Source organism: Brassica rapa, chromosome A08 (genome assembly GCF_000309985.2).
Source record: "Brassica rapa cultivar Chiifu-401-42 chromosome A08, CAAS_Brap_v3.01, whole genome shotgun sequence".
Classification (NCBI taxonomy): Eukaryota; Viridiplantae; Streptophyta; class Magnoliopsida; order Brassicales; family Brassicaceae; genus Brassica; species Brassica rapa.
In genome coordinates, this window is record NC_024802.2 from 8,758,942 (window position 1) to 8,786,934 (window position 27,993).

Sequence of the window (27,993 nt, forward strand, 5' to 3'; positions counted from 1 at the left end):
GTTTGATATCTTTTGTCCTGGACCTCGCTTCAGAAGTGGAGGTTCATCTTCAACTTGGACTTCACTTTGTTTCTTACTAAAATGAGGTGATTTACCATTTTAAGTAGCTAATGGCACCTGCTTTTAGTAAATCATTACTCATTTTAATCATTTCCTTAAAAAGTATCATTAGTAATAGTACTCTAAAAGAAGCTGATTAGTTAAGAAAAAAATAGCATCTTTGTTTTTGTGGGTGTTCCTAATCTTCATTGTACAGTGAAAAATTATTTCTTCTTGTCCCTTTCTGTATAATTTTCTTAATTAATATTTCAAAATATAGAGAATGGCTTCCATGATTGCATTGGTTGTTCTTGCAGGTTCTTGGTAGTTGGTGATGAAGAAACAAAAATTACATTAAGTCATTGTTCTTTAAAATATTTGTCTCTCTTTCTATTTAAAAGATAATGCCAGTCTTCTTACCTATCCTTATGAGGCTGTAAAAAAGTTAATGCATAGTTGAGGCAGGGACCAGATGGTTGGTATATTTATTAATATCACCTGAATGAGAAGAAGAAACTTGTTTTCATAGCAACAAAGAAGGAAAAAAAACTTGGGTTTGTTCTCTCTTCAGAAAAAGAAGCAATAGAAATTTCAATAGAGAAGAAGAAAGGATGATGCTAATGAGAAGAAGGTTGGGTTGCCGCAGCAGGGAGATGGAGATGCGCATTGATTTTGATGAACAAGATAGTAAGTACTACCCTCTCCACCCTTATTATATCATTCTTACACTAACCATTATTCCTTGAAGTCTGAATCTTAGTTGATATGAATTACAAACTAGAAGAAAAACTAAAACCTTACCTTTATTTTAGCTTTTAGGTGTTTCAATTGTAGGTGTCTACTGATATGGAATGTTTAAGACTATAACAGTTGGGTATAGTTTTCAAATACAAGTGAGTGGCCACTCCATTTGTGTCTTGTGGCCGGTTTAGGATTGGTATGGGACCAATGTCAGACTCTTAAATCGGACGTGAATTATGTAGCTTTCCACGATACATCAGTGCATACATTCAATTTGATTCAAGAACATTTTGTGGGATTCAGTGTCCTACTTTCTTTGGAAGTGGGGGTTAAGTAGTAGTGAGGGTCCTTTAAGTTTTCTCATTTGTTTAAAGATCATTGATATATTTATTCAGAAACTGCCGAGAGTAGGTAGTTAATTGGTTTCACATGGTCACTAAGACTAAATAATTCATAAAAGAAAATTCAAATTGAAGTAAAATGTGGTTACATAAATAACTCCACAAGGAAGAAGAATCCATATCCTCTTTCAAATTTCAAGGGAAGATATAAGCATTAATTAAAATCAAAACACTATTTTTGTTTGATTAAACAATCTTTGTTACATGCTATGGAAGTTTGAAAAATGTTATGCCTCTCGACAAGTGATTAAAAGTCTTGGTGGTGGGTCTGTCTAGAACTTGCACTACATAGGGATATTAATTCATTGTTTTTAGTTATTAAAGACTTTTAGAATCTTTCTAAGATGATATTTTACTATTCATTTTAGAACTAATAATGACACATTAACATAATGTTAATATAAGCCCACAATTATATATGTTCCTTTTTATTTTCACACATTTTAAGTATATAATGTTTATTTTTATCATATTTAATATGCAATCGAATAACTATACATGGTGCATCCTGTGCTTTAGCATGAATTTGTTAGCAGTACTTTTTTATAAATTGAAGCTGGTTTACAGATTTTGAAAAATAAAAATCTTAAGTGTTTTTCTATTCAAGTTGGATGTTTGTAACCTTAACTTTAAGTACTTGGCAATACATAGGTCGGTAACTTATAGTGTATATAGCTGTAGGTTACATACTACGTAGTTATATATAAGTGATGTCATGATATCAAATGTGAATAAGAAAACTCTCCTTTACAACTGGTAAGTGTTCTTGACAGATTTAGAGAACCCTCAACATTTTTTGGAAACAGAAAGAAAGACATAATAAAATTTTTGAGATTTGAAAAAGAGACTTTCACTCTCCTAAAAAGTTTTCTCCCCCTTCTCTCTAGTCTAAATTTCCATTAACGCCGCATCTCTCTGCTCCGGTACTGGTGGTCCCTTAGACCAGCGTCGGAGGCTCCCGTTAGCTTCTTCCTCTTTTTGTTTGCTCCATCGACTCCTCTCTTTCCTCGTTCAGTCCTGCCTTAGCCCTGGTTTTGTCACGCTGCCTCAGGTCCTTCATCTACTCGCGATAGATCCAGCGGCTAGGGCGTTAGCGTAGGCAGATCTGGTGTGACGGCGACAATTTGTGTGAGGGACTGTCGGTTGGGGTCGGATACGAGGGTGGTCGGCGCCGTTTGTATCTTCGCTGGAGCTCTCTCAGTTGATTTGACTTGGTACCATGGCGAGGTAGAGGAGAGCGTCTGGACCGGCGTCGATCTTCTCTCACGCTTGTTCAAATCGCTGGAGATCCCTCTCAGTTACTTTTTCCCAGATCTAGGGTTTCGACCTCGAGAGTTAGGGCGCGTGGAGTCAAGGTGCGACTTCTTCCCGGCGAATCTTCATTGCTGGGTCTCCTTCGAGTGGCTCCTGTTAGGTTTGTGCCTTATGGCTGGGTTTAGGTCTCGGTTTCTTGGCTTCGGCCATATCCACTTTGCTCTCGGAAGATCCTACTACTGGTTCTCAGATGTGGGTGCGTGTGAGGAGCCTCTGTTCTCGGTGTTGTCGCCCGAGTTTAGTTGGTTTCTGTGGCAGCACGTGAAGAGTCACGAGACAGCATCCACGTCTCTTTGTTGGTCTCTGTCTTACGGAGGAAGGTTCTTGACTGTGGCAACTCGTCCGTCTCTCTCTCTCCACAATAAAGTATCATCTGTAGGAGGTAATGCTTCTTTGGAAGTGTTGGTCTGTTGAGTATGGAAGAGTTACGGTCCTCCTCGTCTCTTTGTGGTCTCTGTCTTACGGAGGAAGTTCTTGACTGTGGCAACTCGTCCGTCTCTCTCTCTCCACAATAAAGTATCATCTGTAGGAGGTAATGCTTCTTTGGAAGTGTTGGTCTGTTGAGTATGGATAGGAGTTAGTTTGGCAATCGGTCCTCTTGCTAGTTTAAAGGTCGTTTTCTCCGGAGGAGGTGTGCCCGATGTGTCCCATTGCTCTATATGTGCGGTGGGTTAAATGGGTGTATACGGTCCTGGGGTTGGAGGATTGGAGGCAGCAATCTCCACTTCACCATCCCGGACGACGGCACTGCCGGTCTGTGGACTCCTCCTCGTGTTGCTGGTGAGGCGATTTTGAACGGACTTGCGGTTCCGTGATGGGTTTCTTTGTGTTAGTGTTGATGATTGAGTCTCTTGGAAGCTGTAGGCCTTTGCCCGGTGCTTCAAGGTTTAGGGGTGCCTTTCTCTCCGGGAGCTCGCGGCAACCGGGAGCTTAGTCCGCTCATACCTCTGCTTTGGACCATCGACACTACGCTACTTCCGGTCCTTCTCTTTGATCTTTCTTCTTCCATTTAGAATCAGAATTTCTTATAAGTGCTCTGTTTAGTTTAATTATTGTTCTTCCGCTCCTTGTCTTCTTCGTTCTTCCGTATAAAATTAAAAATTTGGTATAATAAATTTAACATTTTACTAAAATTTTTTTTTTTTTTTTGAGATTTATAAAAAAAAAAAGATATCTAGGATGTGTCAATCATAAAGTCCATGGCATGCTTCAGGACCTTTTTGTGTTTCTTTTAAGATAAAATACACGAAAGTTGTTTACATCTATATATATAAGGGCTTATTTGCCAAATAACCAAAAAAAAAATGAAAAATTAGATTTTGGGAGAGAGAGTAGAGAGAGATAGGAAGAGAAAGTAGAAGAGAGGGGAGGATTTTGGTTAGTTAGTGTATTTAATTTTTTTTCATGTATATAGGGTGCAATTTCCCTATATATAAAGTAGAGTTCCCTCTCTCCAGGGCCCTCCACGTCAGATTCCACCTAAGAAATTCAGGTCTTCTGGTGTCAACACGTGTCTTCCTACACTTCGGGTGATTTCGCCATTAACTTCAACCATTATTTCTTTCTTAAAAGCATAGAACTGACAAAATCACAGAGCACTCTTAGACTTCCCTTATTATTAATGTATTCATTAGATTCTTCAAGTTTCCTTTACAGCTTCTCCAATTCGTTTCTTTTTGCTTTTGGATTTTCGATTTTATAAGAATTCTTCAATCCTCCGATTTCTTTTGAAGCGCCTGAGACGAAGAAACTGGTGACAAACTATGGATACCTCCCGAGAGATCCAACTTTCGTCTCCCTGTCAAGAAAGAAAACAAGTTAATCTAGAAACAGACATCTTTGCTTGGCCTGCGGAATCTCCATTTTCGGCAGCGGCGGCTCTGACCGGCTTGATAATATCTATTTTCTCCGGCCATCTATCGCGTAGGTGAATATCTCTTTTCTTTAGATTATAGAATAAACTTCAAAAAAAAATTGTTGTTTATTAGGACAAATCTGCTATGTCCTCATCTGATATCAACATGTTTCTTTTCTCATATGTAATGATTTGATGCAAGAGATGTGATCCATTTCTAGGGTTTTCTGATTCTTCGATCTAAAGGAGACAAAACTGCTTAAATCGGCATGACGCTTCGGTTTGTAAAGGGTTTCGATCACGTCCTTACACCTTCTTCCATCAATCTGAACAAATTCTTCCAGATTCATCGCATTAAAAAGGTATGCTTTCATTCTCTCCAAATCATCTACATCTTTGAATCACTTTTTTTTGCGAAGCATAAAGAATCAATATTCAGGAAGATCGTCGAAGGATTCAGACATGGTGAAGATCGCTCCTAGAAATCCAGAAAGGTTGAATCTTTGTATCCTTTTATGTAGTTTATGTACCCATTTTCATTGACTCCATAGGTGTCGTACCTTGAGATTAAAAGTCTTTGAGAGATTTAAGAAACAGTTCGAGAGTTCTCTGCAGATGTATGGATCATGTTTCTTAGTAAAAACCTTTAATTGTTTGTTTTTGTTGTGTTTTTTGTTGTGTTCTGCTCAGGTTTAGTGTTCAACATGTTCTTCTTTTTTTTTCTTACAGAACAGGAGAGAGACCATGATCAAGGAGAGAATCAGAAACTGAGTCTATATTAAGCCTTTAGTCTAAAGACCCTACTTGCAGATTATCTGCTTCTGATAGCTTACAAAGGTACACATATCTACCATCTTATGTACACACAAAAAAAAATCTCTGCTCTGTTTGGTATCGACTATCTGAGTCACCCTTTGCTTATAGTTAAATGTATGATTAATAAGAAGGCCATTTTCTGCATCCCAAGGATCGGGTGACTCATCATCATCATTCCCTTACTTTCTTGAACTAAATTGTTTCATGATATCTCATACTAAAGACTGTTGCAGATAGAATAAGCGGGTGTGTTCGAATGCGCATAGTGGCTTTGATAGTTTCTGCCTTTAAGTTATCTTCCCTTAAGTGTCGTTACTGTGCTTCAGTGTCAACTTATATCCTTTGTGGACACTCAGATCTCTTTATTTCCATTCACGTTCTTAGTAAGACCTTATTGTGTCTAATTTATGAGCTTCTTACTGAGGCTTTTCTGGACTTTAAGCTACTGATGAATCTCATGTGTATTTGTGCTTCTAAAATTGGAATGTATTCCTCTTGAGTTTTTGTGAATTGATTTAAATGTTATTGGTCATAATTGGATCGGTATTACATTGCCCTTTAACAAATCGTAATTCACAGTGTGAACATACATACGTTTGTGAACATACATACATACGAATTGTGAAGCATTCATAGTCTTCTCTATTATTCCAGCCTCCACAATAAGACTTTCTCAAGTAATGAAGTGTTACTATCTTCTTTTTGCAGCTACATACGTTTGAGTTGCTATTATAGTTAATGTGCACATTAAGATAATGCAGAGATGAATGTCTGAATCTCAGTTTTCAGTTGCAAAAGCTGAGGAAGATAATGATGAAAAGCATAAACCATCAACTCAGGCTCTCAGCTATCATAATATTTCTCAGGTCTTTCTCTGACTTTCTCTTTCTCTATATTTTTAATTGTCCCAAAATTTTTAGGTAAGATAGACAATGCTATTCATTCACTAATTTTCCTGGTGCATCTTTGAAGAATCTTCTGAACACATGTGTCCTTATATACTTCTACAGTGTTTATTCTAATGATGGTCCTAAGCGAACATACTTTATTCTGGGATTACAAAACTTGATTTCCTAAAATCTATCTTCACTCTAAACTTGTGAAGAGTATCACTCCAAACAGCATATTTTATTTATCTGTGTAGTACATGGGATTTCCGTTACGTCTGGTTTCAATCGCTCTCTCTCTCTCTATGTGTGATCTAGCATATATGTGTCGTAGCTGTAATGTATTGTATGATCTCTCAAATATTTCTGTAGTAATGGACTTCACATATGGAAAAGAATGCTGTTATTAGTTGAGAACATGTTAGTGTAAATTTGGTTTCACCTGTTGACTTCATCAACTGGTCTAACTATTTTTATTTGGTTTCAGTCTCAATCCGTTCATTCATAGCAGGAATTCAGAGTAGTTACCAAGACCTAAGCTTTTACCAGGCTTACATGTTCAAAGCACCTATGGTTACAGTCAAAAATGGTTCTTCCTCTCGGTATGGTCTCATGCTCAACTGACATTAGCCTCCCACTGTGTCATGTAAGTCTCATTACCCAAGCATCTGATATATTAGCTTAAACCTTACTGTCTTGAAACTCTCATGATTCACCTATAATATTTTGGTTAATAATTGAAGGTAAGTTATAATTTGTGCTGACAAAAAAGTTAAAATTTCTTTATTTGGTTATGAAGCTCTGTTTTTCTATCCTCCATTTCATTTTTTGGTCTACAGAAACAGCTATGTGGTAACAATGCAGCCAGTATCCGCAATGTGTGATTGGCAAGTTTGGGCATACCTGCAAATTTGTTCACTCCATGAGCTCTCATTCTTCTTCCTTAAGCTACAGCCCGATGGTTTCTTCAGTCATTGACATGCCCCTCACACCTTACCCTCTTGAGTCCTCATTGCTCAGCACATTAGCACCCTCTTGAGTCCTCATTGCTCAGCACATTAGCTCCATCATCATCATCCTCAGATGAAAACGCACAGAGCTTCACTCTTCGAGCTCCAAGAAAACTCAAAACCACAACACAAGTGGTGGCTCTGAACCGTTGCTGCTGAAGTCTCTCCGTCTTCTTCTTTGACAACCAGCCAGAGCCATTCTGATCCTGCTAAGACCAAAAAGAATACCCAGTTAGCATTGAGTTTAAGACTTAGAAGTTAAAGATACAAAGCTCAAAGGGGAGAACCTCACTCTACTTCTTCTATTGTTCCTCTATCGCTCTTTTCTTTTTATCAAACTTGCATGAACTGAGGACATGAAAGATGTCTATAAACTATAAACATGTTTGGGACCAAGTAAGATAGATTGAACTATAATGAGTTTTTTTTTAATATATGAAAAAAAGAAACTAAAAATATTTGTGTATAGCTTTGATAAAAAAACTGATCATTGTAATTTTTTATGCATAGCTCTTGCATTTCGTTAAGTTTCTTTCATGATCAAAATTTGTGTAATGTTTTACTACGAATCTCTTTAACTTTATACTCTTAAATAGTATGGCTAAAAAAATACAGCAAATAGAAATATATGCAAATTGTTTAAGAACATCTGTATAAATACACTATTAGGCGAGAGTGCACTGCACTAAAATTATATACCGATTGCTTGATCAATAAGTTATTACTAAACCAAGATGAATATAACAAAACCAAAAAAATTTGATCCCACAATATCCGGCTACTTAAAAACGTTATACACGTTTGTCAAGCCCAAACAAGGCTACATTAACAAACGTAATAGTCCAATATCTCTAACGGCCCTTAATTTGTTGATAAAATGTGCCACTTATTACTTCAAACCGAAAATACCGTGATATATCGAAATATCAAATGTTATTGTATCTAGAAAATATAATTTTTTTATAGAAATTATGTACTGGTTTAAAAAGGTCAACTATAGTTTCAGCAATGATATGAAAATAGAAAATATATATAGTTTCATAGTACGAACGATAGACCAATATAAAAGAACCCGGCAAAAAAACACATAAAACAAAAGAAAAATTAGATGATTAAAACAAATAGATTAAAATATCCACACAACCATAATAAAATAGAACTTATCTCTATTCAATTTTGGAAATTACCACAAATACCATATTCACAGTACTATTTATTATGTTTACACTAACTAATTTTACCCCCACTTTTAATGAAGAATTACTAATAATATGGATTAATAATATCATTCCTAATATAACATCGACTCCTAAAAACCCGAATTGGTTAACAAACTCACCTTGATTCATGTGATATTTTTATTTGAATCATCATTTAAAATTTGTAGTAAATGTATTTCCTTAATGCTAATATATAATCTTTTAACTGCTGAAATCATAATATAATTTGATATCTTTTAATTTAAAATATAAATATAAATATTTAATTTTCTTAACAAATGTGTTGAAAAACGTTATAACAATATCTTAATTATCAAAAATTGTATATAAATATTTTCTCTAATTTTGTAATTAGTAATAAAATTAATGTTATTATACATTAATATATATATATTATTATATATTAATTTTATTATACAAATAATCAGTTATGTTTTATAAAATGAAAAACATTATATCAAATTTTACTATTTTATAGTTATATCTATCATTTTAAAATAAAAAATTGTATTTAACTAAATATGATAAAATTATTTAAATTAATATATTTTATTTTGACAAACATTAAAAATTTATGCTAGAAATATTATATGTTGGTAGAACGGGTTAACATTAGTAAATTAGATAATTCATGTATAAAATTAACTTATCTTAAACTTTTATATATATATATAGTTATTATCTTAAATGAATAAACATAAAAAAATACTGATAAAGGAAATCTAGCACTTTGAATTACGGATCAGGATCATAATAATTGAATAAAAAATAATTTTAAAATATGTATAATAAAAAATACCAAATATATGTGATGATTTGAAATAATCAATTAACTTACAGCATGAAAACTATCAAATTGTTATATTTAAGATAGTTATATATAAACATTTAAATATATAAGTAACTTTAAAAATATATTCTAATTATGTAATATATATATATATAAACATGAAAATTAATACCCGCACGGTTGTGCGGGTCCAAATCTAGTTAGATGATTAAAACAAATAGATTAAAATATCCACACAACCATAATAAAATAGAACTTATCTCTATTCAATTTTGGAAATTACCACAAATACCATATTCACAGTACTATTTATTATGTTTACACTAACTAATTTTACCCCCACTTTTAATGAAGAATAAAAAACATTTATACCCTAAGGTTAACTAATCTAAACTTAGGGTTTTGAGTTGAAGAGTGAGATAGGTTTTTTGAAATGTGAAATTTAAGATTCTAAAAAATATATAAATAAATACTTAAAATATATTTAAATATTTTAAAAATAGTTTCAAACATAATTTTCAAAAAAGAAATTCAAAAAAAAAATCAAAAAAAATCAAAAAAAAATTATTAGGATAATTTTAAATAAAAATAGTTTATTAGTATAATTTGTATATATATTATTACATTTTCTGAATTATTTTTTTTCTAATTTTGTATCCTCTAAAAATAGAGAACAATGAAAGTTACTCTCATCTTAATTCAAACCAAAAATATTTATTAAAAACAATAATATGATCTCAAAATTATTTTATTGTTTGTTTTTCTATAATATCATTTCTATAATGATTTTAAATGCTTTATAAATTAATATAAAATTATATAAAATTGTTTTTATTATAACTTTCCGCCCGTAGGGCGGGCCGACCCTAGTATTATATACATTACAGATTACTAACTACACAACGTACATACTACATACACACTGTAGCATTCATATCATCATCTTAAAGGAAGGGTTCCTTCCAATCCTTGAATCAGAAAAGAGTAGCTAACAGCTAACTTTATCACGGCATGACTTCAACAGACTTGGATTGTTGGATCAACAGAAGTTTAAAAAGGACACCTCCTGCAGCAAATGAGTCTCGAAGGTGTCTTTCACCCACTTTTTGTGATTCTATCTCACTCTGTTGAGCGGTAGGACTTCTATGGGCTTAAGGAAAAAAAAAATCACCAGCCTAAAAAACCCAACAGACACATAAATGCATGAGATAGATATCCAACGCTTTAAGATAACATTTATTCAATTTGCACTATGGAAATTCATGTACAGTCATTAAAAATTGTGCTGAGCAAAGATCATGTATAATAGTATATTTTACAGAACCAGAAAGCTGTCAAATAAGTTACAAACTAAATCATTCTCTCTGTATAATAACTAGGTCCGTGTCCGCCCTACGGGCGGATAATGTGGTGATGTATTTTTCTTTTTAGTTCATATAGATATGCAATATCATTTGATAAATTTACCCTAAAGAACTTAAAAAGTTTGAACTTGGGAAGTAAGTAGTGATCTTGTTATCCTTTTATTAATGTTTTTTTGATGATTTCCTTTGGCCAAAAGCTATATTTACAACGCATTTTTCATGTAAGTTCAATATCTTGACAAAATTTTAGAGGAAAGAATTTTGAATATATGAAAAGAGGGTGAAAAAGAAATCATACATATTCATCTGAAGGGTTTGTGGTTTTATTTAGAGAAGCAAAAAAATCATAAGAACGCATGAACGGGTGCCTATAAATTTAAGGATTTTAAAGTTAAATATAATTAAAAAAAATTAATTAATTTTATTTTTGTGTTATAGAATAGAAAAAAGGTTATCATGTTAATGATGCTAATGAATCTTGGAACAGCCGGAGTATAGAGTCCATTTTAAACAATTAGTTTTAACCTATATGTTAAAATAATCAAGTTCTCACTATGAATCCCTTAGATTGCAAGAAACCCAACTTTCTATTTTAAAGTCCAATTTTCTGCAAAGTGGAGAAATACTAATGTACCACATATAGATGTTTATAGTTTCACTCTAAATTTTAAGCTGCAAAAGAGAAATGAACTTACATCCTTTAAAAAGAAGTATCTACTATAATTTAAATAAGAAGAAAAATCATTAATCTTGTAAGTGTAACTAATGATATGTTAGTTGTATCCATTATTAGTCTTATCACTTGCCCAGATCAGAATTTTAAGCAAATGTAATGTGTGGATCGCAATGCATTGCATTTAGTCGATACTCGGCCCATATCATATACACGTAAAACAGTTAAAAATGATACAAAATCAGATTTATTTCATAACATACGGCAAAGCCTATATACAATATACAGCACACTAAAAAGCCAAAAGCTTCAATTAAATTCGGAAAGCATCACAACCAACAAACTAAATCATCAAACTCAAAGAAAGAAATTATTAAACATAAATTTAACCAACAAAGTTTATAAGAGAGATAGTTCAATATTGCAAAGATATAGTCTTAAATTGGAAAGAAAGAAAGCATAGACTCTTAGTCACCATAAATCCATCACTTACACACATCCTAGCCACATTTGGCTCGCTTTGAATCTTCTGCCTCAACATTATCAGCAGTCCTTTTCACCCTCTCACCACCAGATTCTTCAAAGCGTGTGGAAGGACCATCCTCAGCAACTCCATTCTGCAAAGTTTTCTGGGCATCTGGTACAGTCACATTTTTTTACATTGCCTTCAATTTCTGGATCTTCTGGAATGAGCACCTTTGTCACAGTCAAACTTTGGGTCTTGCAAGTCAAATTGTGAGTTGATACCTTCACAATGAACTTGCGAGTCTGTCCTATGGTATTGATCAGAGCTTGAGGCACCGGAACCAAGTGATCATCTCCCATATTCTCATTGGCCTAACATACATTTAAACGATTGTCACTATATATATCAAACTATTTTGTGAAAATACAGTTTCAAATAACAAAGATATACAGGTTTGTAATTACCTCGAAATAACTATCAACCAACTCAGAAGCTTTCTTGCCAGTCAACTCCTGACCAGCATCACCAAGGAGCACAAAACACGCCTGATCATCATTGTCATACACAGATATCTTGGCTAGGTACCTGTGTCATGAGCAGTTTTATAATTAATGCATTGAAGTATGAGTATAAGTAAATCTGAACCACTTACTGTGCAACACCAACAATATCACTCTTCCCACATTTTTTACACATTAGGGTGGTAGGTCCTTTGGTTGCTTTAGTGTGGCACACACCACAACCTATGTAATACCATCCTGATCCGTGCACAACATCACCAACTGTTGCTATGCACTCAAACCAAGCAACCTGCAAAACGTTTTAATAATTATATTAGAATCTGAGTCTATCATAATGGGTGCGTTACTCATTGGTATGTACTACCTTGGCAGCTTCCTGCTTCATATAGGAGAAGAACTCGCCTATGGTCACTGTCTCAGTCTTAGTGACAATTTCCGCAGCAACTCTGTCAGCAACATCCATGTTTGAGTTCAACCTGAAGACAACGTCCAAACATCAGACAACAATAGGATAACTACGAACAATATCTAAACACACGAATGCTTACCAAATGAGATAATCTCGGGTTGCTTGAACATCACTGTCCAGAAATACCCGTGATGATGTCATAGAGGAGAGAGTTAGGACATCTATAACAGATCCAATGTTATAATAAAAATGCTAAATTATAATGTAAAATGAGATGTAGAATTACGTATATCTCTTAAGTCCTCACAAACTTTTTCAAATGTCTTATAGCTAATAAGCCCAAATTCATTCAAGTGCAGTTCTATTACTCAAAGCTAACTAATCAGATAAAATCCATTGACCATCCTATGTAACTTCTTAAAACATAGGAAAAAGCTGATGATACGAACCTCTAAAACGTTTCGGGTTTAAGGTGGTGACCAAAATAACACTTGCAGCTCTTCCAGATGCTTTAAATTTTCCACTAAAATCAGAGGCAGCCTTGTCCCAGAGGTACAACTTCATCACCGGACCACTTTAACATCAAAAAATGTTTGTTAAGAGTGTCAATATATGATTATGAAAAAGATATAGATTAGCTTACTCATGTGTTTGAACATGAAGCAAAACTCGGCGGGATGAAGCTATCTCGGCATCATCTAGCACGAGACTGTCATTGAGAACTTGCCCATTCACAAGCTTGATATGACCAACATAATCTGCATAATAAACAATCAAACTTAGTGCTTTATATCTTATAAACCCACCATGAAACCTTAATATCTAAGAATGTATCAGAACATTATCCTAGCCAAACAATGCTGAATATATTAGTTTGAGTTAAACACATCATCTAAGGTTAGATTAAACATTATACTATAAAACAGTGAGAACTTACCATAGAGATCCCCTCTCAAGTCGCAGGCAGCATCAAACTCCTCATATCCATGGAACCGAAAACGGTCCTCAGGGAAACAAACCGAACTATCCTCTAGATCAGAGTGGACAGAAGACGATGAGAAGGTGATGGTGACACTTGGTTCAGCCACCCGATACAGAGTCTTGTTATTAGACCCGTAAAAACTGTTAAGCCTGTAAATGCCACCAACTTTCATGTGTGGCAGATAAGTATCTATCCTCCCAGCTGGAATGAAGCCCTGGATAACAGTTTCCTGTTATCAACAATAGAGAAATTAAATTAGGAAGCTAGACAGGAACTCTTAGAAAAATAAACACAAACATTAAAGATATTCAAACCGCAATGCATCAACAACAGAAATAAAGTTATGGTTCTATTACCAATAGCAAAAACTTGGTACAAATTCATTAAAAGAACCAAAGAATAGAACGCTAAGTTTGAATATAAAATGATTTAGTAGCATCTCGACTAAACAGTTTTTTTAAACTAAACCGCAAAAGAGAGTTCAGTTTATACCTCTTGGTCGATGAGAAGCATCTCGAGACCGATAAGCATCTTCGTCACAACATTTCGAGCTTCCCATAAATGGATCAACCGAAATCTCAACTCGCATCCATGAGGTCCGAATTTCACATCCTTGAAAGACATCACTTCCACAGCTTTGGCGGAGACAATGGCTTTTCCCTTGGCGCGAGAGGAGACAGCGGCTTTGCCTCTAACGCCTAAAGAGACACCGGTCTTTGTACCTGCAGTGGAATATGAGCGTTGAATTCATCAATGCGTTTATATTTTCTGTAGACTAAACTATCAATATAATAAAAAAAAATATTGTTCATATCAGTGTCTTCAATCACGAAGCTCTAGACTCAATAACTGTTCTGGTGATCAAACGGACTCTATGATTTGATAACAAAACGAACCACAATATAAATATATAGTTTGTTCATCTCATTGTTTTAGATCACAAAGCTTCATACTCTATTTTTTTTGGTAATCAAACGGAATATATAATTTTGATAACCAAAAGATCAGGTTCTTACAGTCGGGGTTCTTCGAATTAGGCACGCCGATCGAGAGGCCGGAAGAAACACCGGTCTTGCCGCTGGGTTTGGTCAGACCGGAGGAGACAGACGCTTCGCTTTTGGTTTTCTTCGAGTGGGGATCGCTGTTCGAGAGGCCAGAAGAGACATAGGATGTACCGGTGGGCTTAATCGGTCCGGGAAAGGAGTCAGCATCAACGCCTTTTGGTTTCTCCGACAGGGTTTCTCCGTTCGAACTCATTGCAATTGCGATGTAGTAATGAGACTGTAGAACAAAATCTGATCGAAATAAAACTCAGATCGAGAGTTTTATAAACAAAATCTGAAGGAGGAAAACAAAGTGAGTCCATTAATGAGATTAAAGAGAGACAAAGTGGAGGAAGTATTGATGTTCGAGGATGAAATCATGAAACTGAACAAAGAAGAGGAAGAGCAAAGGTTCCCGTATCGAAGAAGGCGAGCTCGAGTAATATTAATCCTGTGTTTCCGTCTGTCAATTATGGTGGGCTTTGTGGCCCAACATCATTTCACGATACATTTAAAAAAAAAGGAATTTCCGTATCTCTGTCTATCATTTACGATGGGTTTAATGGCCCAACATCAATTCACGCCAGATTTTTTTAAAAAAACGGGAAGTCCAGATGACGTGTCAAATAAACAACTTTCTATTGGACGATTTTAATGTCCTACGTGGACAGGCTCTCTAATCAGTATATGTTCCTTTTATTACTTGTGTGATAAGGCGAAGCATCTATAAAGACAGTACGTAAAATGATAACATATTACCTTGTCAAGAAGGATCTTATACTCCACAAGGTCATTGTGAAAGCGCTGCAGCTTGTCATTATTAGCACTGATTTTGGAAATTTCAGTTTCTATCTCTCCAAGATTGACCTGAAAAGGCAAAAGATGAAATCAAATATAGGGATGAAAAAAACGGGAAGCAATGGCTGTCCCACAAATTAGAAAACAAAATCAAGCATGTGGGTTCACCTCAACAACATCCAAATCAATATCAACTTCTTTGTCTAAAAACTCTCTTGGAGAAACTCCAATCTTTGACATTTGGTCTTTGAAGAAATGTATATTTTGTGACATCTCTCCACATCTTTTATCTTCATACATATCAACAATAAGTAAGGAGATAAATGTAAGATATACTTTCTTTCAACATACATAACATCTGAAAGAGATATGAACATACATAAGAAACAAATATCCATTAGAAAAGGCTCTTCTCATAATTAAGCTGAGATCAAAATGAAAATAGGAATCCACAAAGATTGTTCCAATGATCAGAAAGCTCGAGCCAGATTGCAAAAGAAATCAAGGTTGAAAGATAAACCTCAAAGAGAAACCGATTACAATGGAGAATGATAAAACTGGTAGAGAGATGATCAAAGAGAGCGGGAGAGCCTCCTAGAATCTGAGGAGACGCACTTCGACGCTGGAGCTAAAACGGTGGGTCTCCATATCGGCGAGTATCAGGGCGAAGATCGCTATAACATTCGCTGAAAAAGTAAGAAAAAAAGTCATTGAGCGGAATGAAGTGATTAGAATTTGGCTAGGAAACTAACATATTTACAGTGGAGGATTCAAGTGAAGGCTTCAATGAGGGGATTCATTGAATGAAAGATCGTGTGAGTAGTGGGAATTTGGTGTTAATTTGATCGTCAATAAGGATGCACGAATCCAACAGACTTTGATAGCAATTCAAAAAATCAATGAAGAGTTGAAGAAGTCGAATCGAACAGCCAAATACGACGCCATCGAACTGAATTTAATCGGGATTCATTCTGGCCGGTGTAATACGACGCCATCCAAACACGAAGAGGGAATCAGAACTCCATGGTTTCGCGTCTGTAGAATTAGGGTTGGAGAAGAAATCTAACTATACGGGCCGCAATAAAACATCGAAATCTAGAGTTCAAACACGTAAATGCACAGAAAACCCAACAAACCTCAGATTAAATGAAACACTGAGTTTTGCTCACCTGGGACACGTGTCATGCCCAAAGAGCTCGACTTTATAATATGGCATCTTAGGTGGCCTCACTAGGAGAGATAAAACCTTCTTTTATATTGATAGATGAGCAAAGTACCGACTAGTGCTTCTCCTTGAACTAGAGAATTATCTTGGTTCGATGCGTGCCACCTGAAGCTTCTCCGCTTTTTGTATTTAGAGGGTCTTAAAACTATTTGAGCATGAGACTATTGTAAATGTATTATTAACATGCACGCACTTAACTAGTCAGTACATGCAACATTTTTTAAAAAATATCATCAGAACATAGTCCTCAAGCTCTCTTTTTCTTGTATCGGATCTTGATACTACAGCTATGAATGGTGACCAAGGAATGATGAGGAACAATGCATTCCTTAACATTCCTAACAATTTTTTCATTCATATAGAATAATTTTTTCTTTTCATTCCTCTCGTTTCTTTTTTGGTAGAGAAATATAGAATAGATTTGTTTCTCACTAAATTTGATATGGAATAATTGTAATATCCTAATAAATCAACGTTAAAAAAATGATATGGAATAAGAATTTCTCGTCATTTCTATAATTTTATTCGCATCCATTATAACGGTAGAAAATGATTACCAGTAACTATTTGTAGCAAATCCAGCTTCTTTTTTATTGATCGACTTGTGATTGCGGAGGCATCCCCTTCTTCTTTGGGAACAACAACCCCATCAACGAAGGCATGTTTATATATACACTAGGGGTTAATTCGCGCTACGCGCGGAGCTATTTTGATTTTCAAATGTTAACTATATAACTATTATTTTGGACGTTGTATTCTAAATTGTATATTTGTGTCTAATTGCACATATTGTATATTTACACATATATCCTTAGATAAAACCAGAAAAAAAACTTTACATTTTTCAGATAGATGTTTAATGTAGTTTTTCATTTTTTATATCATATATTTACTTATTATTTATAACTAAATACTTAAAAAATATAAATTTTTTTATTAAGAATAATTCCACGTTTTGCTGATGTATATTTACTTTTTTGACCATCTATAAATATATAATAAAATAAAAAAATAGAATAAGTAAATATACAATTAAGAAATGAAAAAAAAAACTAAATTAAAGATCTATCTAAAAAATCTATAGTTTAGTAAATAATAACTCAATCCACAATATAAGAAATAGAAATTTTATATTAATCGTAATACTAGAATAAGTAAATATAAAATATAAGAATAAATAAATAATAAGTAAATAAAGTATATAAGAAATAAAAATATTACATTAAATATAAATTGTAATATCATCATTATTATAAAAGCAAGAAATTTAGAATAAATAAATATACATAATAAGAAAAGAAAACAATAAGTAAATATTCAATATAAAAAATGGTAAAAACTAAATTAAACATATATCTGAAAAGTATAGTTAAATAAACAATAAGTAAATATAAAATGTAAAAATATTACATTAAACATCTTCTATATTATTAGAATAATATTTGAAATTGGTAATAACTCCTTCATCTAAGAGTTAATCCGCACTACGCGCTTAACTATTTTGATTTTCAAATATTAACTATATTGCGATTATTTTGGACGTTGTATTATGAAAAACAACAAAATTTTGAATTGTATGTTTGTGTGAATACATATTTTTAAATAGATGTTTGATATAGTTTTCCATTTTTTATATTAAATATTTACTCATTATTTAATTTTTCTTATATTGTAGGGCAATTCTCTCAAACAGATCTTTTTAAGTTTTTGTCACAAAAATATCTTTCAATAAGGAAAATGATCAAAATAGCTCCTTTTAATTTTGAAAATTTTAATTTTAATTTTAATTTTTTAAAATTTAAAACTCTATACTCAAAACCTCACCTCTTAAGTCTAAACCCTAAGTCTATATTAGTTAATCCTATGATATACATGTATTTTTACTCTTTAATAAAACTTTTTTAGTCATTTTTGTCATTTAGAACTATTTTGTGACAAAACTTTAAAATGACTATCCTAGGAAATTTTTCTATATTGTATATTTATTTATTCTACTTTTTTTTATTTTATATCAGATGGTAATATTACGCTAGATGTGTAATGTAATATATATATTTCTTATATTGTATATTTGCTTATTATTTATTTAACTATACATTTTCTAATTAACTATACATTTTTCATATAGATCTTTAATTTAATTTATTCCATTTTTATATTGTATATTACTTGTTGTTTTTCTTTTTTTTTGTATATTTACTTATTCTACATATCTTGCTATATCAATTATAATATGGGAAAATTACATGTTTACCACTTTTATAGTACCACTTTTCATTTTTACCACCACTAAAGAGACATTTTCAAAAATATTTTCTTCATTAAGTGGTAAAAGACTCTTATGCCCTTGTTATTTATATATAAAATAAATCATTATTTAAATAAAATAATAAAAAAATAAAAAATAATAAAAAATAATAAAAAAATAAAATAAAAATAAAAAAATAAAAAAAAATACAGAGAAAATAAAAAATAATTTTTTTTATGTTTTCGAATTATACTTTTTCAAATTCGAACTTTTTTATAAATTTTTTTTTTTGAAATTCTTTTTTCTGAATTTTTTTTTAATTTTTTCATACATTTTTTTTGAAAAACGAAAATTATGTTTGAAACTATTTTTTAAAATTTTATATAAGTTTTTTAAGTAATTATTTATATATTTATAAGAATCCTAAATTTCATATTCCAAAAACCCTACCCCACCCCCTCAACTCTAAACCCTAAGTCTAGATTAGTTAACCCTAAGGGTATAATTATCTTTTACCCTTCATTAAAACTGAGAGTAAAAATGGTTAGTGTAAACATGAAAAATGGTACTATGAATGTGCTATTTGTGGCAATTTCCCTTATAATATTACGATATATATTTAATGTAATATTTTTATTTCTTATATATTATATTTACTTATTTTTTTACATTATATATTTAGTTATTATGATATGTAACATTTTATTTTTTATTCTTTATATTGTATTGTTACTTATTATTTATTTCTTCCAATAATGTATATATATTTACTTATAAAAATATTTGTAAGTAATAAAAATGTAAAGCAATATATTTTCATTTCTTATATTGTATATTTACTTTTTATTGTATATTTACTTATTTAATTGTTTTGCTTTTATATCAAATTTTAATATTACGATAGTTTTTAATGTAATATTTATATTTCTTTTATATTTACTTTTTTTTATTTTATTATATATTTTTCATATAGGTGTTTAAAGTATTTTTCGTATTTCTTATATTTTATATTTACTTATTCTAGTATTATAATAGATGTTTAATATAATATTTTTATATTGTATATTTACTTATTTTTTATTTAACTATAAATTTTTTAAATATATGTTTAATTTAGTATTTATTTATTCTAATTATTTTGTGGAGCCTCAAAAGGTCTCTTTTATTAGTATAGACTAGATTTTACAATCGCGCTACGCGCGAATCTGTATTAATAATTTAATTTAGTTTTATAATAACTTTTAAACTAACACTTTAATTGATTTATATAATTTTATTATTTAAAATATGATTTGTTTATTTAAAAATTTATTTTTATTTATAATTATACCCTGTTATTATCTATTTAGTTACTTGTATTTATAGATGCAATAATCATTTTTATAAACATATTCATAGTTTTTAAAAATATTAAATTATATTTTAAAATATTATGTAGATTACTCAATGCTTGTAAGTTGTTAATACATTATAATATTTTATCAGAAAATTATATATATTTTATTTGAATAATAAGCGATTAAACTATCCGCAAAATATCTAATTTTGCTTTATATTCAGAAAAACTTTATAATTAATGTGTGATTTTTATACATATATATATATGTAATAATATTTCGATTTAAAATTTAATCGCTACAAATATTTTGATGAACTTTAACTAATATTAAATCATCTTTGTAAGATTATATAAATTTAAAGTAAATATAATGAATTAAAAAAATGGTAAGTAACATTTTATTTTTTGAATTAATAATATAGAGAACCTAAAGTATAATATTTATCTATTACTTGATCTAGTTATTTAGTTGTATAGTAGTGAAGCTTGTATGATTGTATAATGCATCACAATATATCATAATTTACTTTTTTTTATTGAACAATATTATTTTGGTACGATAGATAATATATGTTTGTATCTGAGTTTCCATGAATATTTTTAAGATCATTTATAAACAATTATATAATTTGATAAAATAATAATAATTCTAGTTGCTAAATGCTGGCAATAAGATAACAAACGTCTTAGATAGCGTACTCATTGTAATCTTGAGATTTTTTTAAATGTTATAAGTTTGTAAATTTGTATGTTTTTAGTTTGTTGATGATAAATTCATATTTATTATTTTTTCTGTCATTCTTTTATGTTATCTTTCATGCTAATATATTGTTGGTCGTCCTTATAATTTTATTAAAAATCTTAACTAACTTATTTGACATGCTTTCTTAGATTTTTTTATTTTATTCTAACTTGTAAACATTGTTCTCTAAATATTTTCTTCAACATAACTCAACATGGAGCATCTTAAACTTTATATGTTATATGAGGTGTATCAGACTAATGATTATAAGAATTCATCATTTAATTTGCATTAATAATATAATTTTTAAGAAATCTTGTGAATCACATCATGTTAGCTTTATTTCAGTATATCTTATTTGTTTAGTTTCTATGAAAATTTTGACTGTAACTGACTAAAATAATATTTGTACAAAAATAAAATAATAGTGCTGATTAATATTAAAAATTTTAATAGACAAATAAATTCGTTAGTTTTTTGATGGATTAAAATAATTTGAAACTCATAAATAAATTTTGGAACGAATGTAAATTTCAAATATTTTTCTTATATTGAAATTATTCTCTACTCTATCCGATTTTTCGGTGTGATACATTTTTCGTCTATTAGATTTTGTCTTTCGCTTTGTATGTCTACATTCCATCGCGGATGTTTTACATTTTTCTTTGCACTAATTTTCATTTACCGTTATTGTTCACATTCACTTCAAATCCTATATTCCTGACGCTTTGCTTGTTCATGAAGATTATGTTTGGTTTTTCGATTTGGATATAATTTAAGAAAATACATTTGTATTTATAGATGGAATCATTATGTTTATAAACACATTAATAGTTTTTGAAATGTTAAATTATATTTTAAAATATTATGTAGATTACTCAAGTCCTATATTCTTGATGCGTTCCTTGCAAGTCATATACTCTTGACGCGTTCCTTGTTCATGAAGATTATGTTTGGTTTTTCGATTTGAATATTATTAAAGAAAACACATTTGATATTGATTTAACTTATTTTGAAAATACACTTTTGAAATTTTATTTTGAAGAGTATATTTTTATTTTGTGTTCCTGGAAGGAAAAATATTGTATCTATATCTATGAATCAATTTAATTTTAATGATTTATATATTAGTTTACCTTATTTGATGTTGAATTTCATTTTGTATTATCAATTTTGGAAATTTTAACATTTTAATAATACTAAACTATATTTATGATTTTTCATATTTTGATTGTTTTTTTCTAATCCTATGTGTATACTCTCAATGACTTATATCCTCATACATAGTATATGTTATTTTTGAATATTTTCAATAGTATATAGCCTAAACTTTGAAAACCATGAGTTAAATTAATTTACTTATAATTGTTTGAAAGTCTTGTATTCTCAATATTAATTCTTATTTTGTATTTTATTTTAATGTTACATTTTGAGAAATATTATATATTAAGTAAATTTAACTATAATGTTTTACTTTTGTTAACTTACCTTGTTTAATGAACAACTTCTTATTAAAACCCTACTCGAGGTCGTGAAATACCAAGGAAGAAGCAGAAGCAACCATAATTTTGATTTCTTTTTTTTTTTCACTATCTATCACTTTCTCAAAGTAAGCAGAAGCAATCATAGTTTAGACTCTCTTGGAAACTAAGACAATTATTTATAATCACACAATACTTCATATCTTATAAATTAGAAAGTTTCTTATTTTATATATTAGTCAAAAAAGTTTTAATTGTTTTTGTTATTTTAACTATTTTAACATTAAAATATATCTAAGAAGACATATTTTTTTGTTAATATTACTAATTTCTATTAAATTTAACATATTTTTTTTGTTAATATTACTATTTTCTATTAAATTTCCATTTTACTTTAATAGTTAGCATTTTTTAGTAAGTTATGAAAAGTTAATATCTATTTTGTTAGTTTAGTATATTGATATAATAGTAATTTTGTTTTTAAAGATTATTTTTAATATTAACATTTTTAAAAAGATAATAAATTAAGATGTTGATTTGTCATATTTTGATTGGTGGTTTAATATTCTACGTGAACGCTCTTAATAGCTTATAGCTTCAATTTTTATATAGTATAGATTTATTAATTGGATTATTCTATAAATATGTTAAAATTTGACTTTTGGAAATTCAATTTTTAGTTTTCTGCCTACAAATTAACGTTGAGTCAAAAAAAAAAAAAGGTCTCTAGGGAAAATTAGCTTATTTTGAAATGTTAAATGGGCCTACGATGGCCCATTATACAGCCTACGGCGAAGTCACGGCGCCGTAAAACGAAAACCCCAAGTCGGTCGGAGGAAGTGAGCAACCACAAGGAACAGTCTCTGGCTACGAAAATGGTCCAGCCCCGATTCGTCCGTCCGTCGCCATCATCGCCTTCCTCCGGCACCGGAGAACCCAACTCATCCAATCTGTACGTCGCGAATTGCGGGCCGGCGGTTGGACTTTCGCACGACGCGATAGGGGCGGTGTTCTCTGCTTTCGGTGAAGTGAAGGGCGTCTTCCCGGCGGACGAGAGCGGCGTTCGTGTCATCGTCTCTTTCGCGGATCCGTTCTCAGCGAAATCCGCTCTAGAAGCCTTGAGTGGTCGGCCATGTCCGGACCTCGATGGAAGGACTTTACATATTCGATACTCTGTTCTTCAGTTACCTTCCCAGGTACTTGCTTTCAAAGTTTTGATCTTTGTGTTATTGTAATGTTGATGTTGGTTTAAAGACAGAACCTTTGTGTGTTGTTTTGTGATTCGCTTGCAATTAGCATTCTTTCAACTTCACTTGCACCGATTTGTTCTTTTGTAATGTTGGTGTTGGGTTAAAGACAGAAACTTTGTGTCTTGCAATTAGCATTCACTTGCTCACTCTTCTGTTCTTGCTTAGACGCAGGTGAATGAATGCGTCCCAGTGTCTTTGTCTGATTCAGATTTGAATATCCCAGGGCTCTTCCTTTTACCTGATTTTGTCACTGCTGAAGAAGAACAGGTACTATCTCTGATGTGCTTTAAGGTCTAGTATATGCACTTGATGATCATGATGATCTCTTCTCTTGTTGCTTATCGTTTTCGTCTCTATCAGCAATTGCTTGCAGCTGTTGATACTCAACCTTGGATCGATCTAGCCAAACGGCGTGTTCAACACTATGGATATGAGTTCTGTTACGGGACAAGAAATGTTGATACCAAGAACCGTCTCGGAGAGCTTCCACCGTTTGTCTCTCCTATACTCCAAAGAATCTCATTGTTCCCGAACCTTGACTATGATCCAGCAAGCTTGAATCTAGACCAGTTAACGGTACATCATCAACACTAGATTCTTTATAATGCTTTTGAACTACATTGATGGCTGAGGAATTCTTGGTGTAGGTAAATGAGTACCCATGTGGTGTGGGTTTATCACCTCACATTGACACACATTCAGCGTTTGAAGATTGCATTTTCAGCCTTTCCTTAGGTGGTCCTTGCATTATGGAGTTCAGAAGATACTCTGCTTCCACATGGAAAGCAGCATCAACCACCACCGATGACGACGAGAAGCAAGATAGCTCCACTTGCATCAAGAAAGCTTTATATCTTCCTCCTCGGTCTATGCTCCTATTATCCGGGGAAGCTCGTTACGCTTGGAATCATTACATTCCACATCACAAGGTTTGTATCTTTGTTTGTTTGTCTTTGGCTTCAATCTCTCCTTTGAGATAACTTTGACCTCAACTCTTCTATCTACTGCTGTGTTCTCTAATAGATTGACAAGGTGAAGGATAAAGTGATCAGGAGAAGTCCGAGAAGGGTATCTTTCACATTGCGGAAGGTATAATATTATCGACAACTTTCTAGACGATGGTGTGACCAATTAATTCAGAAAGATTGATAACTTTTTTGGCTGCAGGTGAGAAATCATCCTTGCAGGTGTGAGTTCCCACAATACTGTGACTCTCAACAACAAACATAACTGGTTGCAAAGGAGAAATTAAGTGAAATGATTTTTGAAATGTAGAAGTTTGAGTATCAAACTCTCAACAATACTACCAATTATAGAGAACAGTATGCACGATATCAAATGATTCAAACAGTTGTTTTGTAATTTGTAATATCAAATTGCAAAGAAAAAAAATTCTAATTAAAAAAAATATTGGGTTATATCTGACTAATATCAAATTTAAGGTTCATTGCATGATTTTTAAAAAGTTAAGGGGTCGGAATAAAAATATTTTCCTAGTTTTTCAGCAGACTGTATATTTCATTTTGAACCCTCTCGAGTCTCGAGTCAAAGGCCAAACAAAAGCGAGTTTAATTAGTTCGCAACAGATGTTTAACAATACTCTTCTGCTTCATCTTCCTCGTCCCATTCTTCCTTCTTTCACCAGGTGGGTTGTTTCCTTATTTCTACTTTCGAATTCACTAATGTGACCAAATCGAGAGAAAAAAAATGAACAAAATTTTATCCTCTCAAATCTTTGATTTTACTGGGCTGATACTTAATAGGACTGACTCGGCCTCTTTTGATTTCAACGTAAATATTGATAATTTTCATAGTTTTGTTGTCCCTTTTGATTTTTTGATTGAACAGTTGTCGAGCCAGCAGGAGGATTCTTTCGAAAAGAATGACTACTGCAATGGATCCTAAAGTTGGAAAATTTGAGTCTGTTGAAGGAGCTGATCTTAATTCAATAAGCAAACCTGATGGTATGTTCTTGTGGTTTCTATAAATGTCTTATGTTAGAAATAAAAGATGGTAAAAAACTCTTTAAGTATGTAATTTTCGAGGTGGTGAATGTGATGAGAGTTTTAATTGTTTGCAGGCATCAGATTCCGTCTAGTTTCCTATAACATACTAGCTCAGGTAGTCAAATAATCAAAGCTCTTTCATAATGATTTGACAAAAAAATATATTTGTATTCTAATTCACATCAAAACTGAGTCCTTGTATTGTGTGTTTTAAGACTTAAAAATTTATAGATAAATGTAGTTTCTTTTACCTTTTTCTTTGTTTGTTTGGTTCATGTGATTTCTGATCTCTTTGAGCTTATTCTTTTCCTTTCTTTTAGGTTTATGTGAAGAGCTCCTTTTTTCCACACTCTCCACCTGCCTGCCTCAAGTATGTTTCTCAGTTTTGAAATCCAGTTTTTTTCTTACATTAGTCAAACCCTCTTTGTGATCAATGGCCTAGAATATAAACACTTAAGTCAAGATTTGCCTCTAAAAAGTTTATTTCCGATCATGATTACAAGCCAGAAGTACTAGAACAATAATGGATCCTATTGAGTGTCCAAGAACGTTACCTAGAAACAGCCTCACTATGTTTGTTTTTTTGCTCACACTAGTGTTCTTTTTAATATACAATGTACTTTGCAAGTGTCCAAAAATTGTTAAGATACTTGCAGTAAATGTCTTCCTTTTTGTGCCGCAGATGGAAAGCTCGTTCACATGCCATTCTCAGCGTTCTGAAAAAACTCCAGGCTGACTTCTTTTGTTTGCAGGTTTGTTCTCTGTGAGCTTTCTTCGTTTGAGTTTTTGGTTAGAAATTTAGAAACCCTTCTTCTCATGAGACCTAATTACTTCTTAGTTATCCATTGGACAGTCTCCACTAGGTAGGTAGTTAATTTTGTTACATATTTCTCTCAGGAAGTAGATGAGTACGATAGCTTTTATAGAAAAAACATGGAGTCTCTGGGCTACTCTGGGATTTATATTCAGAGAACTGGGCAGAGGAAGCGTGATGGTTGTGCAATCTTTTACAAGCCTAGCTGGTATATGATTAAAAACACTAGTCGTGTTTCAATTTTAATGCAGAAACCTTGATCTGATAGAAACAAGACTCTTATTTGGATTTAGTGCAGAGTTGGTCACCAAAGAACGGATCGAATACAATGACCTTTTGGACGAACAGAAGATTGAGACCTCCAACGAAGCAAAAGGTGATGAAAAAGAAGCGAAAGGTAGATATATGTCAACTTCTTTGTGGTGATTCCTTTATATCTTAAACATCATTTACCCATTTCTTATCTACTCATGTTTCCTTCAAACAAAAAAGATTCTCAGAAAGACAGCCGTGACCTTAATGATCCACAAGTGAGACTAAAACGCGATTGTGTTGGGATAATGGCTGCTTTTAGGATCAACAAGCCGTTTCATCACATTGTCATCGTGGCCAACACACATCTTTACTGGTAAAAAAACAACTCTTGTTACCACCTATTAGTTAAAGCATGTCTCATTCTCATGTTTGCTTTCTTTCTAGGGACCCGGAGCTGGCTGATGTGAAGCTTGCACAAGCCAAGTATCTACTCTCACGACTAGCTCAGTTCAAGACGCTAATATCAGATGAATTCGAGTGCACACCTTCTTTGCTACTTGCTGGTGACTTCAATTCAATCCCTGGGGATATGGTTTGATTCATTTCCTTGCCTTTAGTTCTACACTTTAAATCTATTTTCTCAATTGTTTTGTTGTTTTTCAGGTGTATAGTTACCTAGTATCAGGTTATAAGAAACCTGCAGACATAGAAGAAGAAGAAGTGGCTCCTATTCCTATGTGTAGTGTCTATGAAGTGACTAGAGGAGAGCCTAAGTTCACAAACTGCACTCCAGGCTTCACAAACACACTTGACTACATCTTCTTCTCTCCTTCAGACTTCATCAAACCTGTGAGTATCCTCCAACTACCTGAACCCGAATCTCCAGATGTTGTTGGTTTCTTACCTAATGATCATCACCCAAGTGACCATTTACCTATAGGGGCTGAGTTTGAGATCAGTCGTGAATAGAAAGTTTTGTTTCCATAGCTTCACAATACAAGTGTTGAAAGACTTGCATTAGTTTTCTCAACGACTTTAAAGTTACATTTTTTTTCTGGTTCTTAAAGAAGATTTGAATTTTCTATGGAAAAGATTTATTGTCATGACATGTTTACATATGATGATCTCGTGGAATAAGATTCCAGCCGATCATAATCTGTTTTATCTATCAACCCTTAAGTATGGTACTGCTGCACAAACTTTTTTTTTACCTATTGAAACTCAAAATGAACATGTTTGATGTGTGTTTCACCGAACAGTTCATGGATCATAGTCAAAGCTTCTTGAAACAACCCGCAAAAGTT

At 32.2% G+C, this 27,993-nt stretch overlaps 3 protein-coding genes across 8 annotated transcripts; 2 read left to right on the top strand and 1 right to left on the bottom strand.

Moving 5' to 3' along the window:
* Positions 1 to 565: 565 nt before the first annotated feature.
* On the top strand, positions 566 to 25,017 carry LOC103833805 (alkylated DNA repair protein ALKBH8 homolog). Of its 3 annotated transcripts, XM_018653440.2 has the most exons (7): positions 566 to 726; positions 23,150 to 23,560; positions 23,780 to 23,881; positions 23,975 to 24,190; positions 24,262 to 24,543; positions 24,638 to 24,703; positions 24,782 to 25,017. In XM_018653440.2, exons 1-7 carry the CDS (start codon positions 715 to 717, stop codon positions 24,842 to 24,844), a joined length of 1,152 nt encoding a protein of 383 aa, XP_018508956.1. In that variant the 5' UTR covers positions 566 to 714; the 3' UTR covers positions 24,845 to 25,017. The 3 variants fall into 3 exon arrangements, with proteins under 3 accessions (XP_018508956.1, XP_009108114.1, XP_009108113.1); XM_009109866.3 differs by lacking the exon at positions 566 to 726 and having other exon boundaries at positions 19,870 to 23,560; positions 23,786 to 23,881; XM_009109865.3 differs by lacking the exon at positions 566 to 726 and having other exon boundaries at positions 19,884 to 23,560.
* On the bottom strand, positions 11,408 to 15,277 carry LOC117127214. 3 transcript variants are annotated; one of them, XM_033276740.1, is made up of 6 exons: positions 13,981 to 15,277; positions 12,646 to 13,717; positions 12,462 to 12,573; positions 12,229 to 12,386; positions 12,041 to 12,161; positions 11,408 to 11,947 (listed from the first exon to the last, which is right to left on the bottom strand). In XM_033276740.1, exons 2-6 carry the CDS (start codon positions 12,705 to 12,707, stop codon positions 11,714 to 11,716), a joined length of 687 nt encoding a protein of 228 aa, XP_033132631.1. In that variant the 5' UTR covers positions 12,708 to 13,717; positions 13,981 to 15,277; the 3' UTR covers positions 11,408 to 11,713. The 3 variants fall into 3 exon arrangements, with proteins under 3 accessions (XP_033132631.1, XP_033132632.1, XP_033132630.1); XM_033276741.1 differs by having other exon boundaries at positions 12,646 to 13,080; positions 13,150 to 15,277; XM_033276739.1 differs by having other exon boundaries at positions 12,646 to 15,277.
* LOC103833806 (glucose-repressible alcohol dehydrogenase transcriptional effector) lies at positions 25,007 to 27,868 on the top strand. 2 transcript variants are annotated; one of them, XM_033276738.1, is made up of 10 exons: positions 25,007 to 25,259; positions 25,463 to 25,578; positions 25,695 to 25,735; positions 25,941 to 25,990; positions 26,303 to 26,372; positions 26,518 to 26,642; positions 26,728 to 26,831; positions 26,924 to 27,062; positions 27,134 to 27,281; positions 27,353 to 27,868. In XM_033276738.1, exons 1-10 carry the CDS (start codon positions 25,066 to 25,068, stop codon positions 27,656 to 27,658), a joined length of 1,293 nt encoding a protein of 430 aa, XP_033132629.1. In that variant the 5' UTR covers positions 25,007 to 25,065; the 3' UTR covers positions 27,659 to 27,868. The 2 variants fall into 2 exon arrangements, with proteins under 2 accessions (XP_033132629.1, XP_009108115.2); XM_009109867.3 differs by having other exon boundaries at positions 26,927 to 27,062.
* Positions 27,869 to 27,993: the final 125 nt, after the last annotated feature.

Bases quoted from the DNA above. Each gene is read 5' to 3' on its own strand.
- LOC103833806 (XM_033276738.1), top strand. From the start codon at position 25,066: ATGATTTTTAAAAAGTTAAGGGGTCGGAATAAAAATATTTTCCTAGTT. The intron at 26,643-26,727 runs GTATATGATTAA...ATTTGGATTTAG, and splicing joins ATCTTTTACAAGCCTAGCTG to TGCAGAGTTGGTCACCAAAG. The intron at 27,063-27,133 runs GTAAAAAAACAA...CTTTCTTTCTAG, and splicing joins GCCAACACACATCTTTACTG to GGACCCGGAGCTGGCTGATG.
- LOC103833805 (XM_009109865.3), top strand. From the start codon at position 23,123: ATGGGCCTACGATGGCCCATTATACAGCCTACGGCGAAGTCACGGCGC. The intron at 23,561-23,779 runs GTACTTGCTTTC...GTTCTTGCTTAG, and splicing joins TTCTTCAGTTACCTTCCCAG to ACGCAGGTGAATGAATGCGT. The intron at 24,704-24,781 runs GTATAATATTAT...TTTTGGCTGCAG, and splicing joins TATCTTTCACATTGCGGAAG to GTGAGAAATCATCCTTGCAG.
- LOC117127214 (XM_033276740.1), bottom strand. From the start codon at position 12,707: ATGACATCATCACGGGTATTTCTGGACAGTGATGTTCAAGCAACCCGA. The intron at 12,387-12,461 runs GTAGTACATACC...AACGTTTTGCAG, and splicing joins TGAAGCAGGAAGCTGCCAAG to GTTGCTTGGTTTGAGTGCAT. The intron at 12,162-12,228 runs GTAAGTGGTTCA...CTCATGACACAG, and splicing joins GATATTGTTGGTGTTGCACA to GTACCTAGCCAAGATATCTG.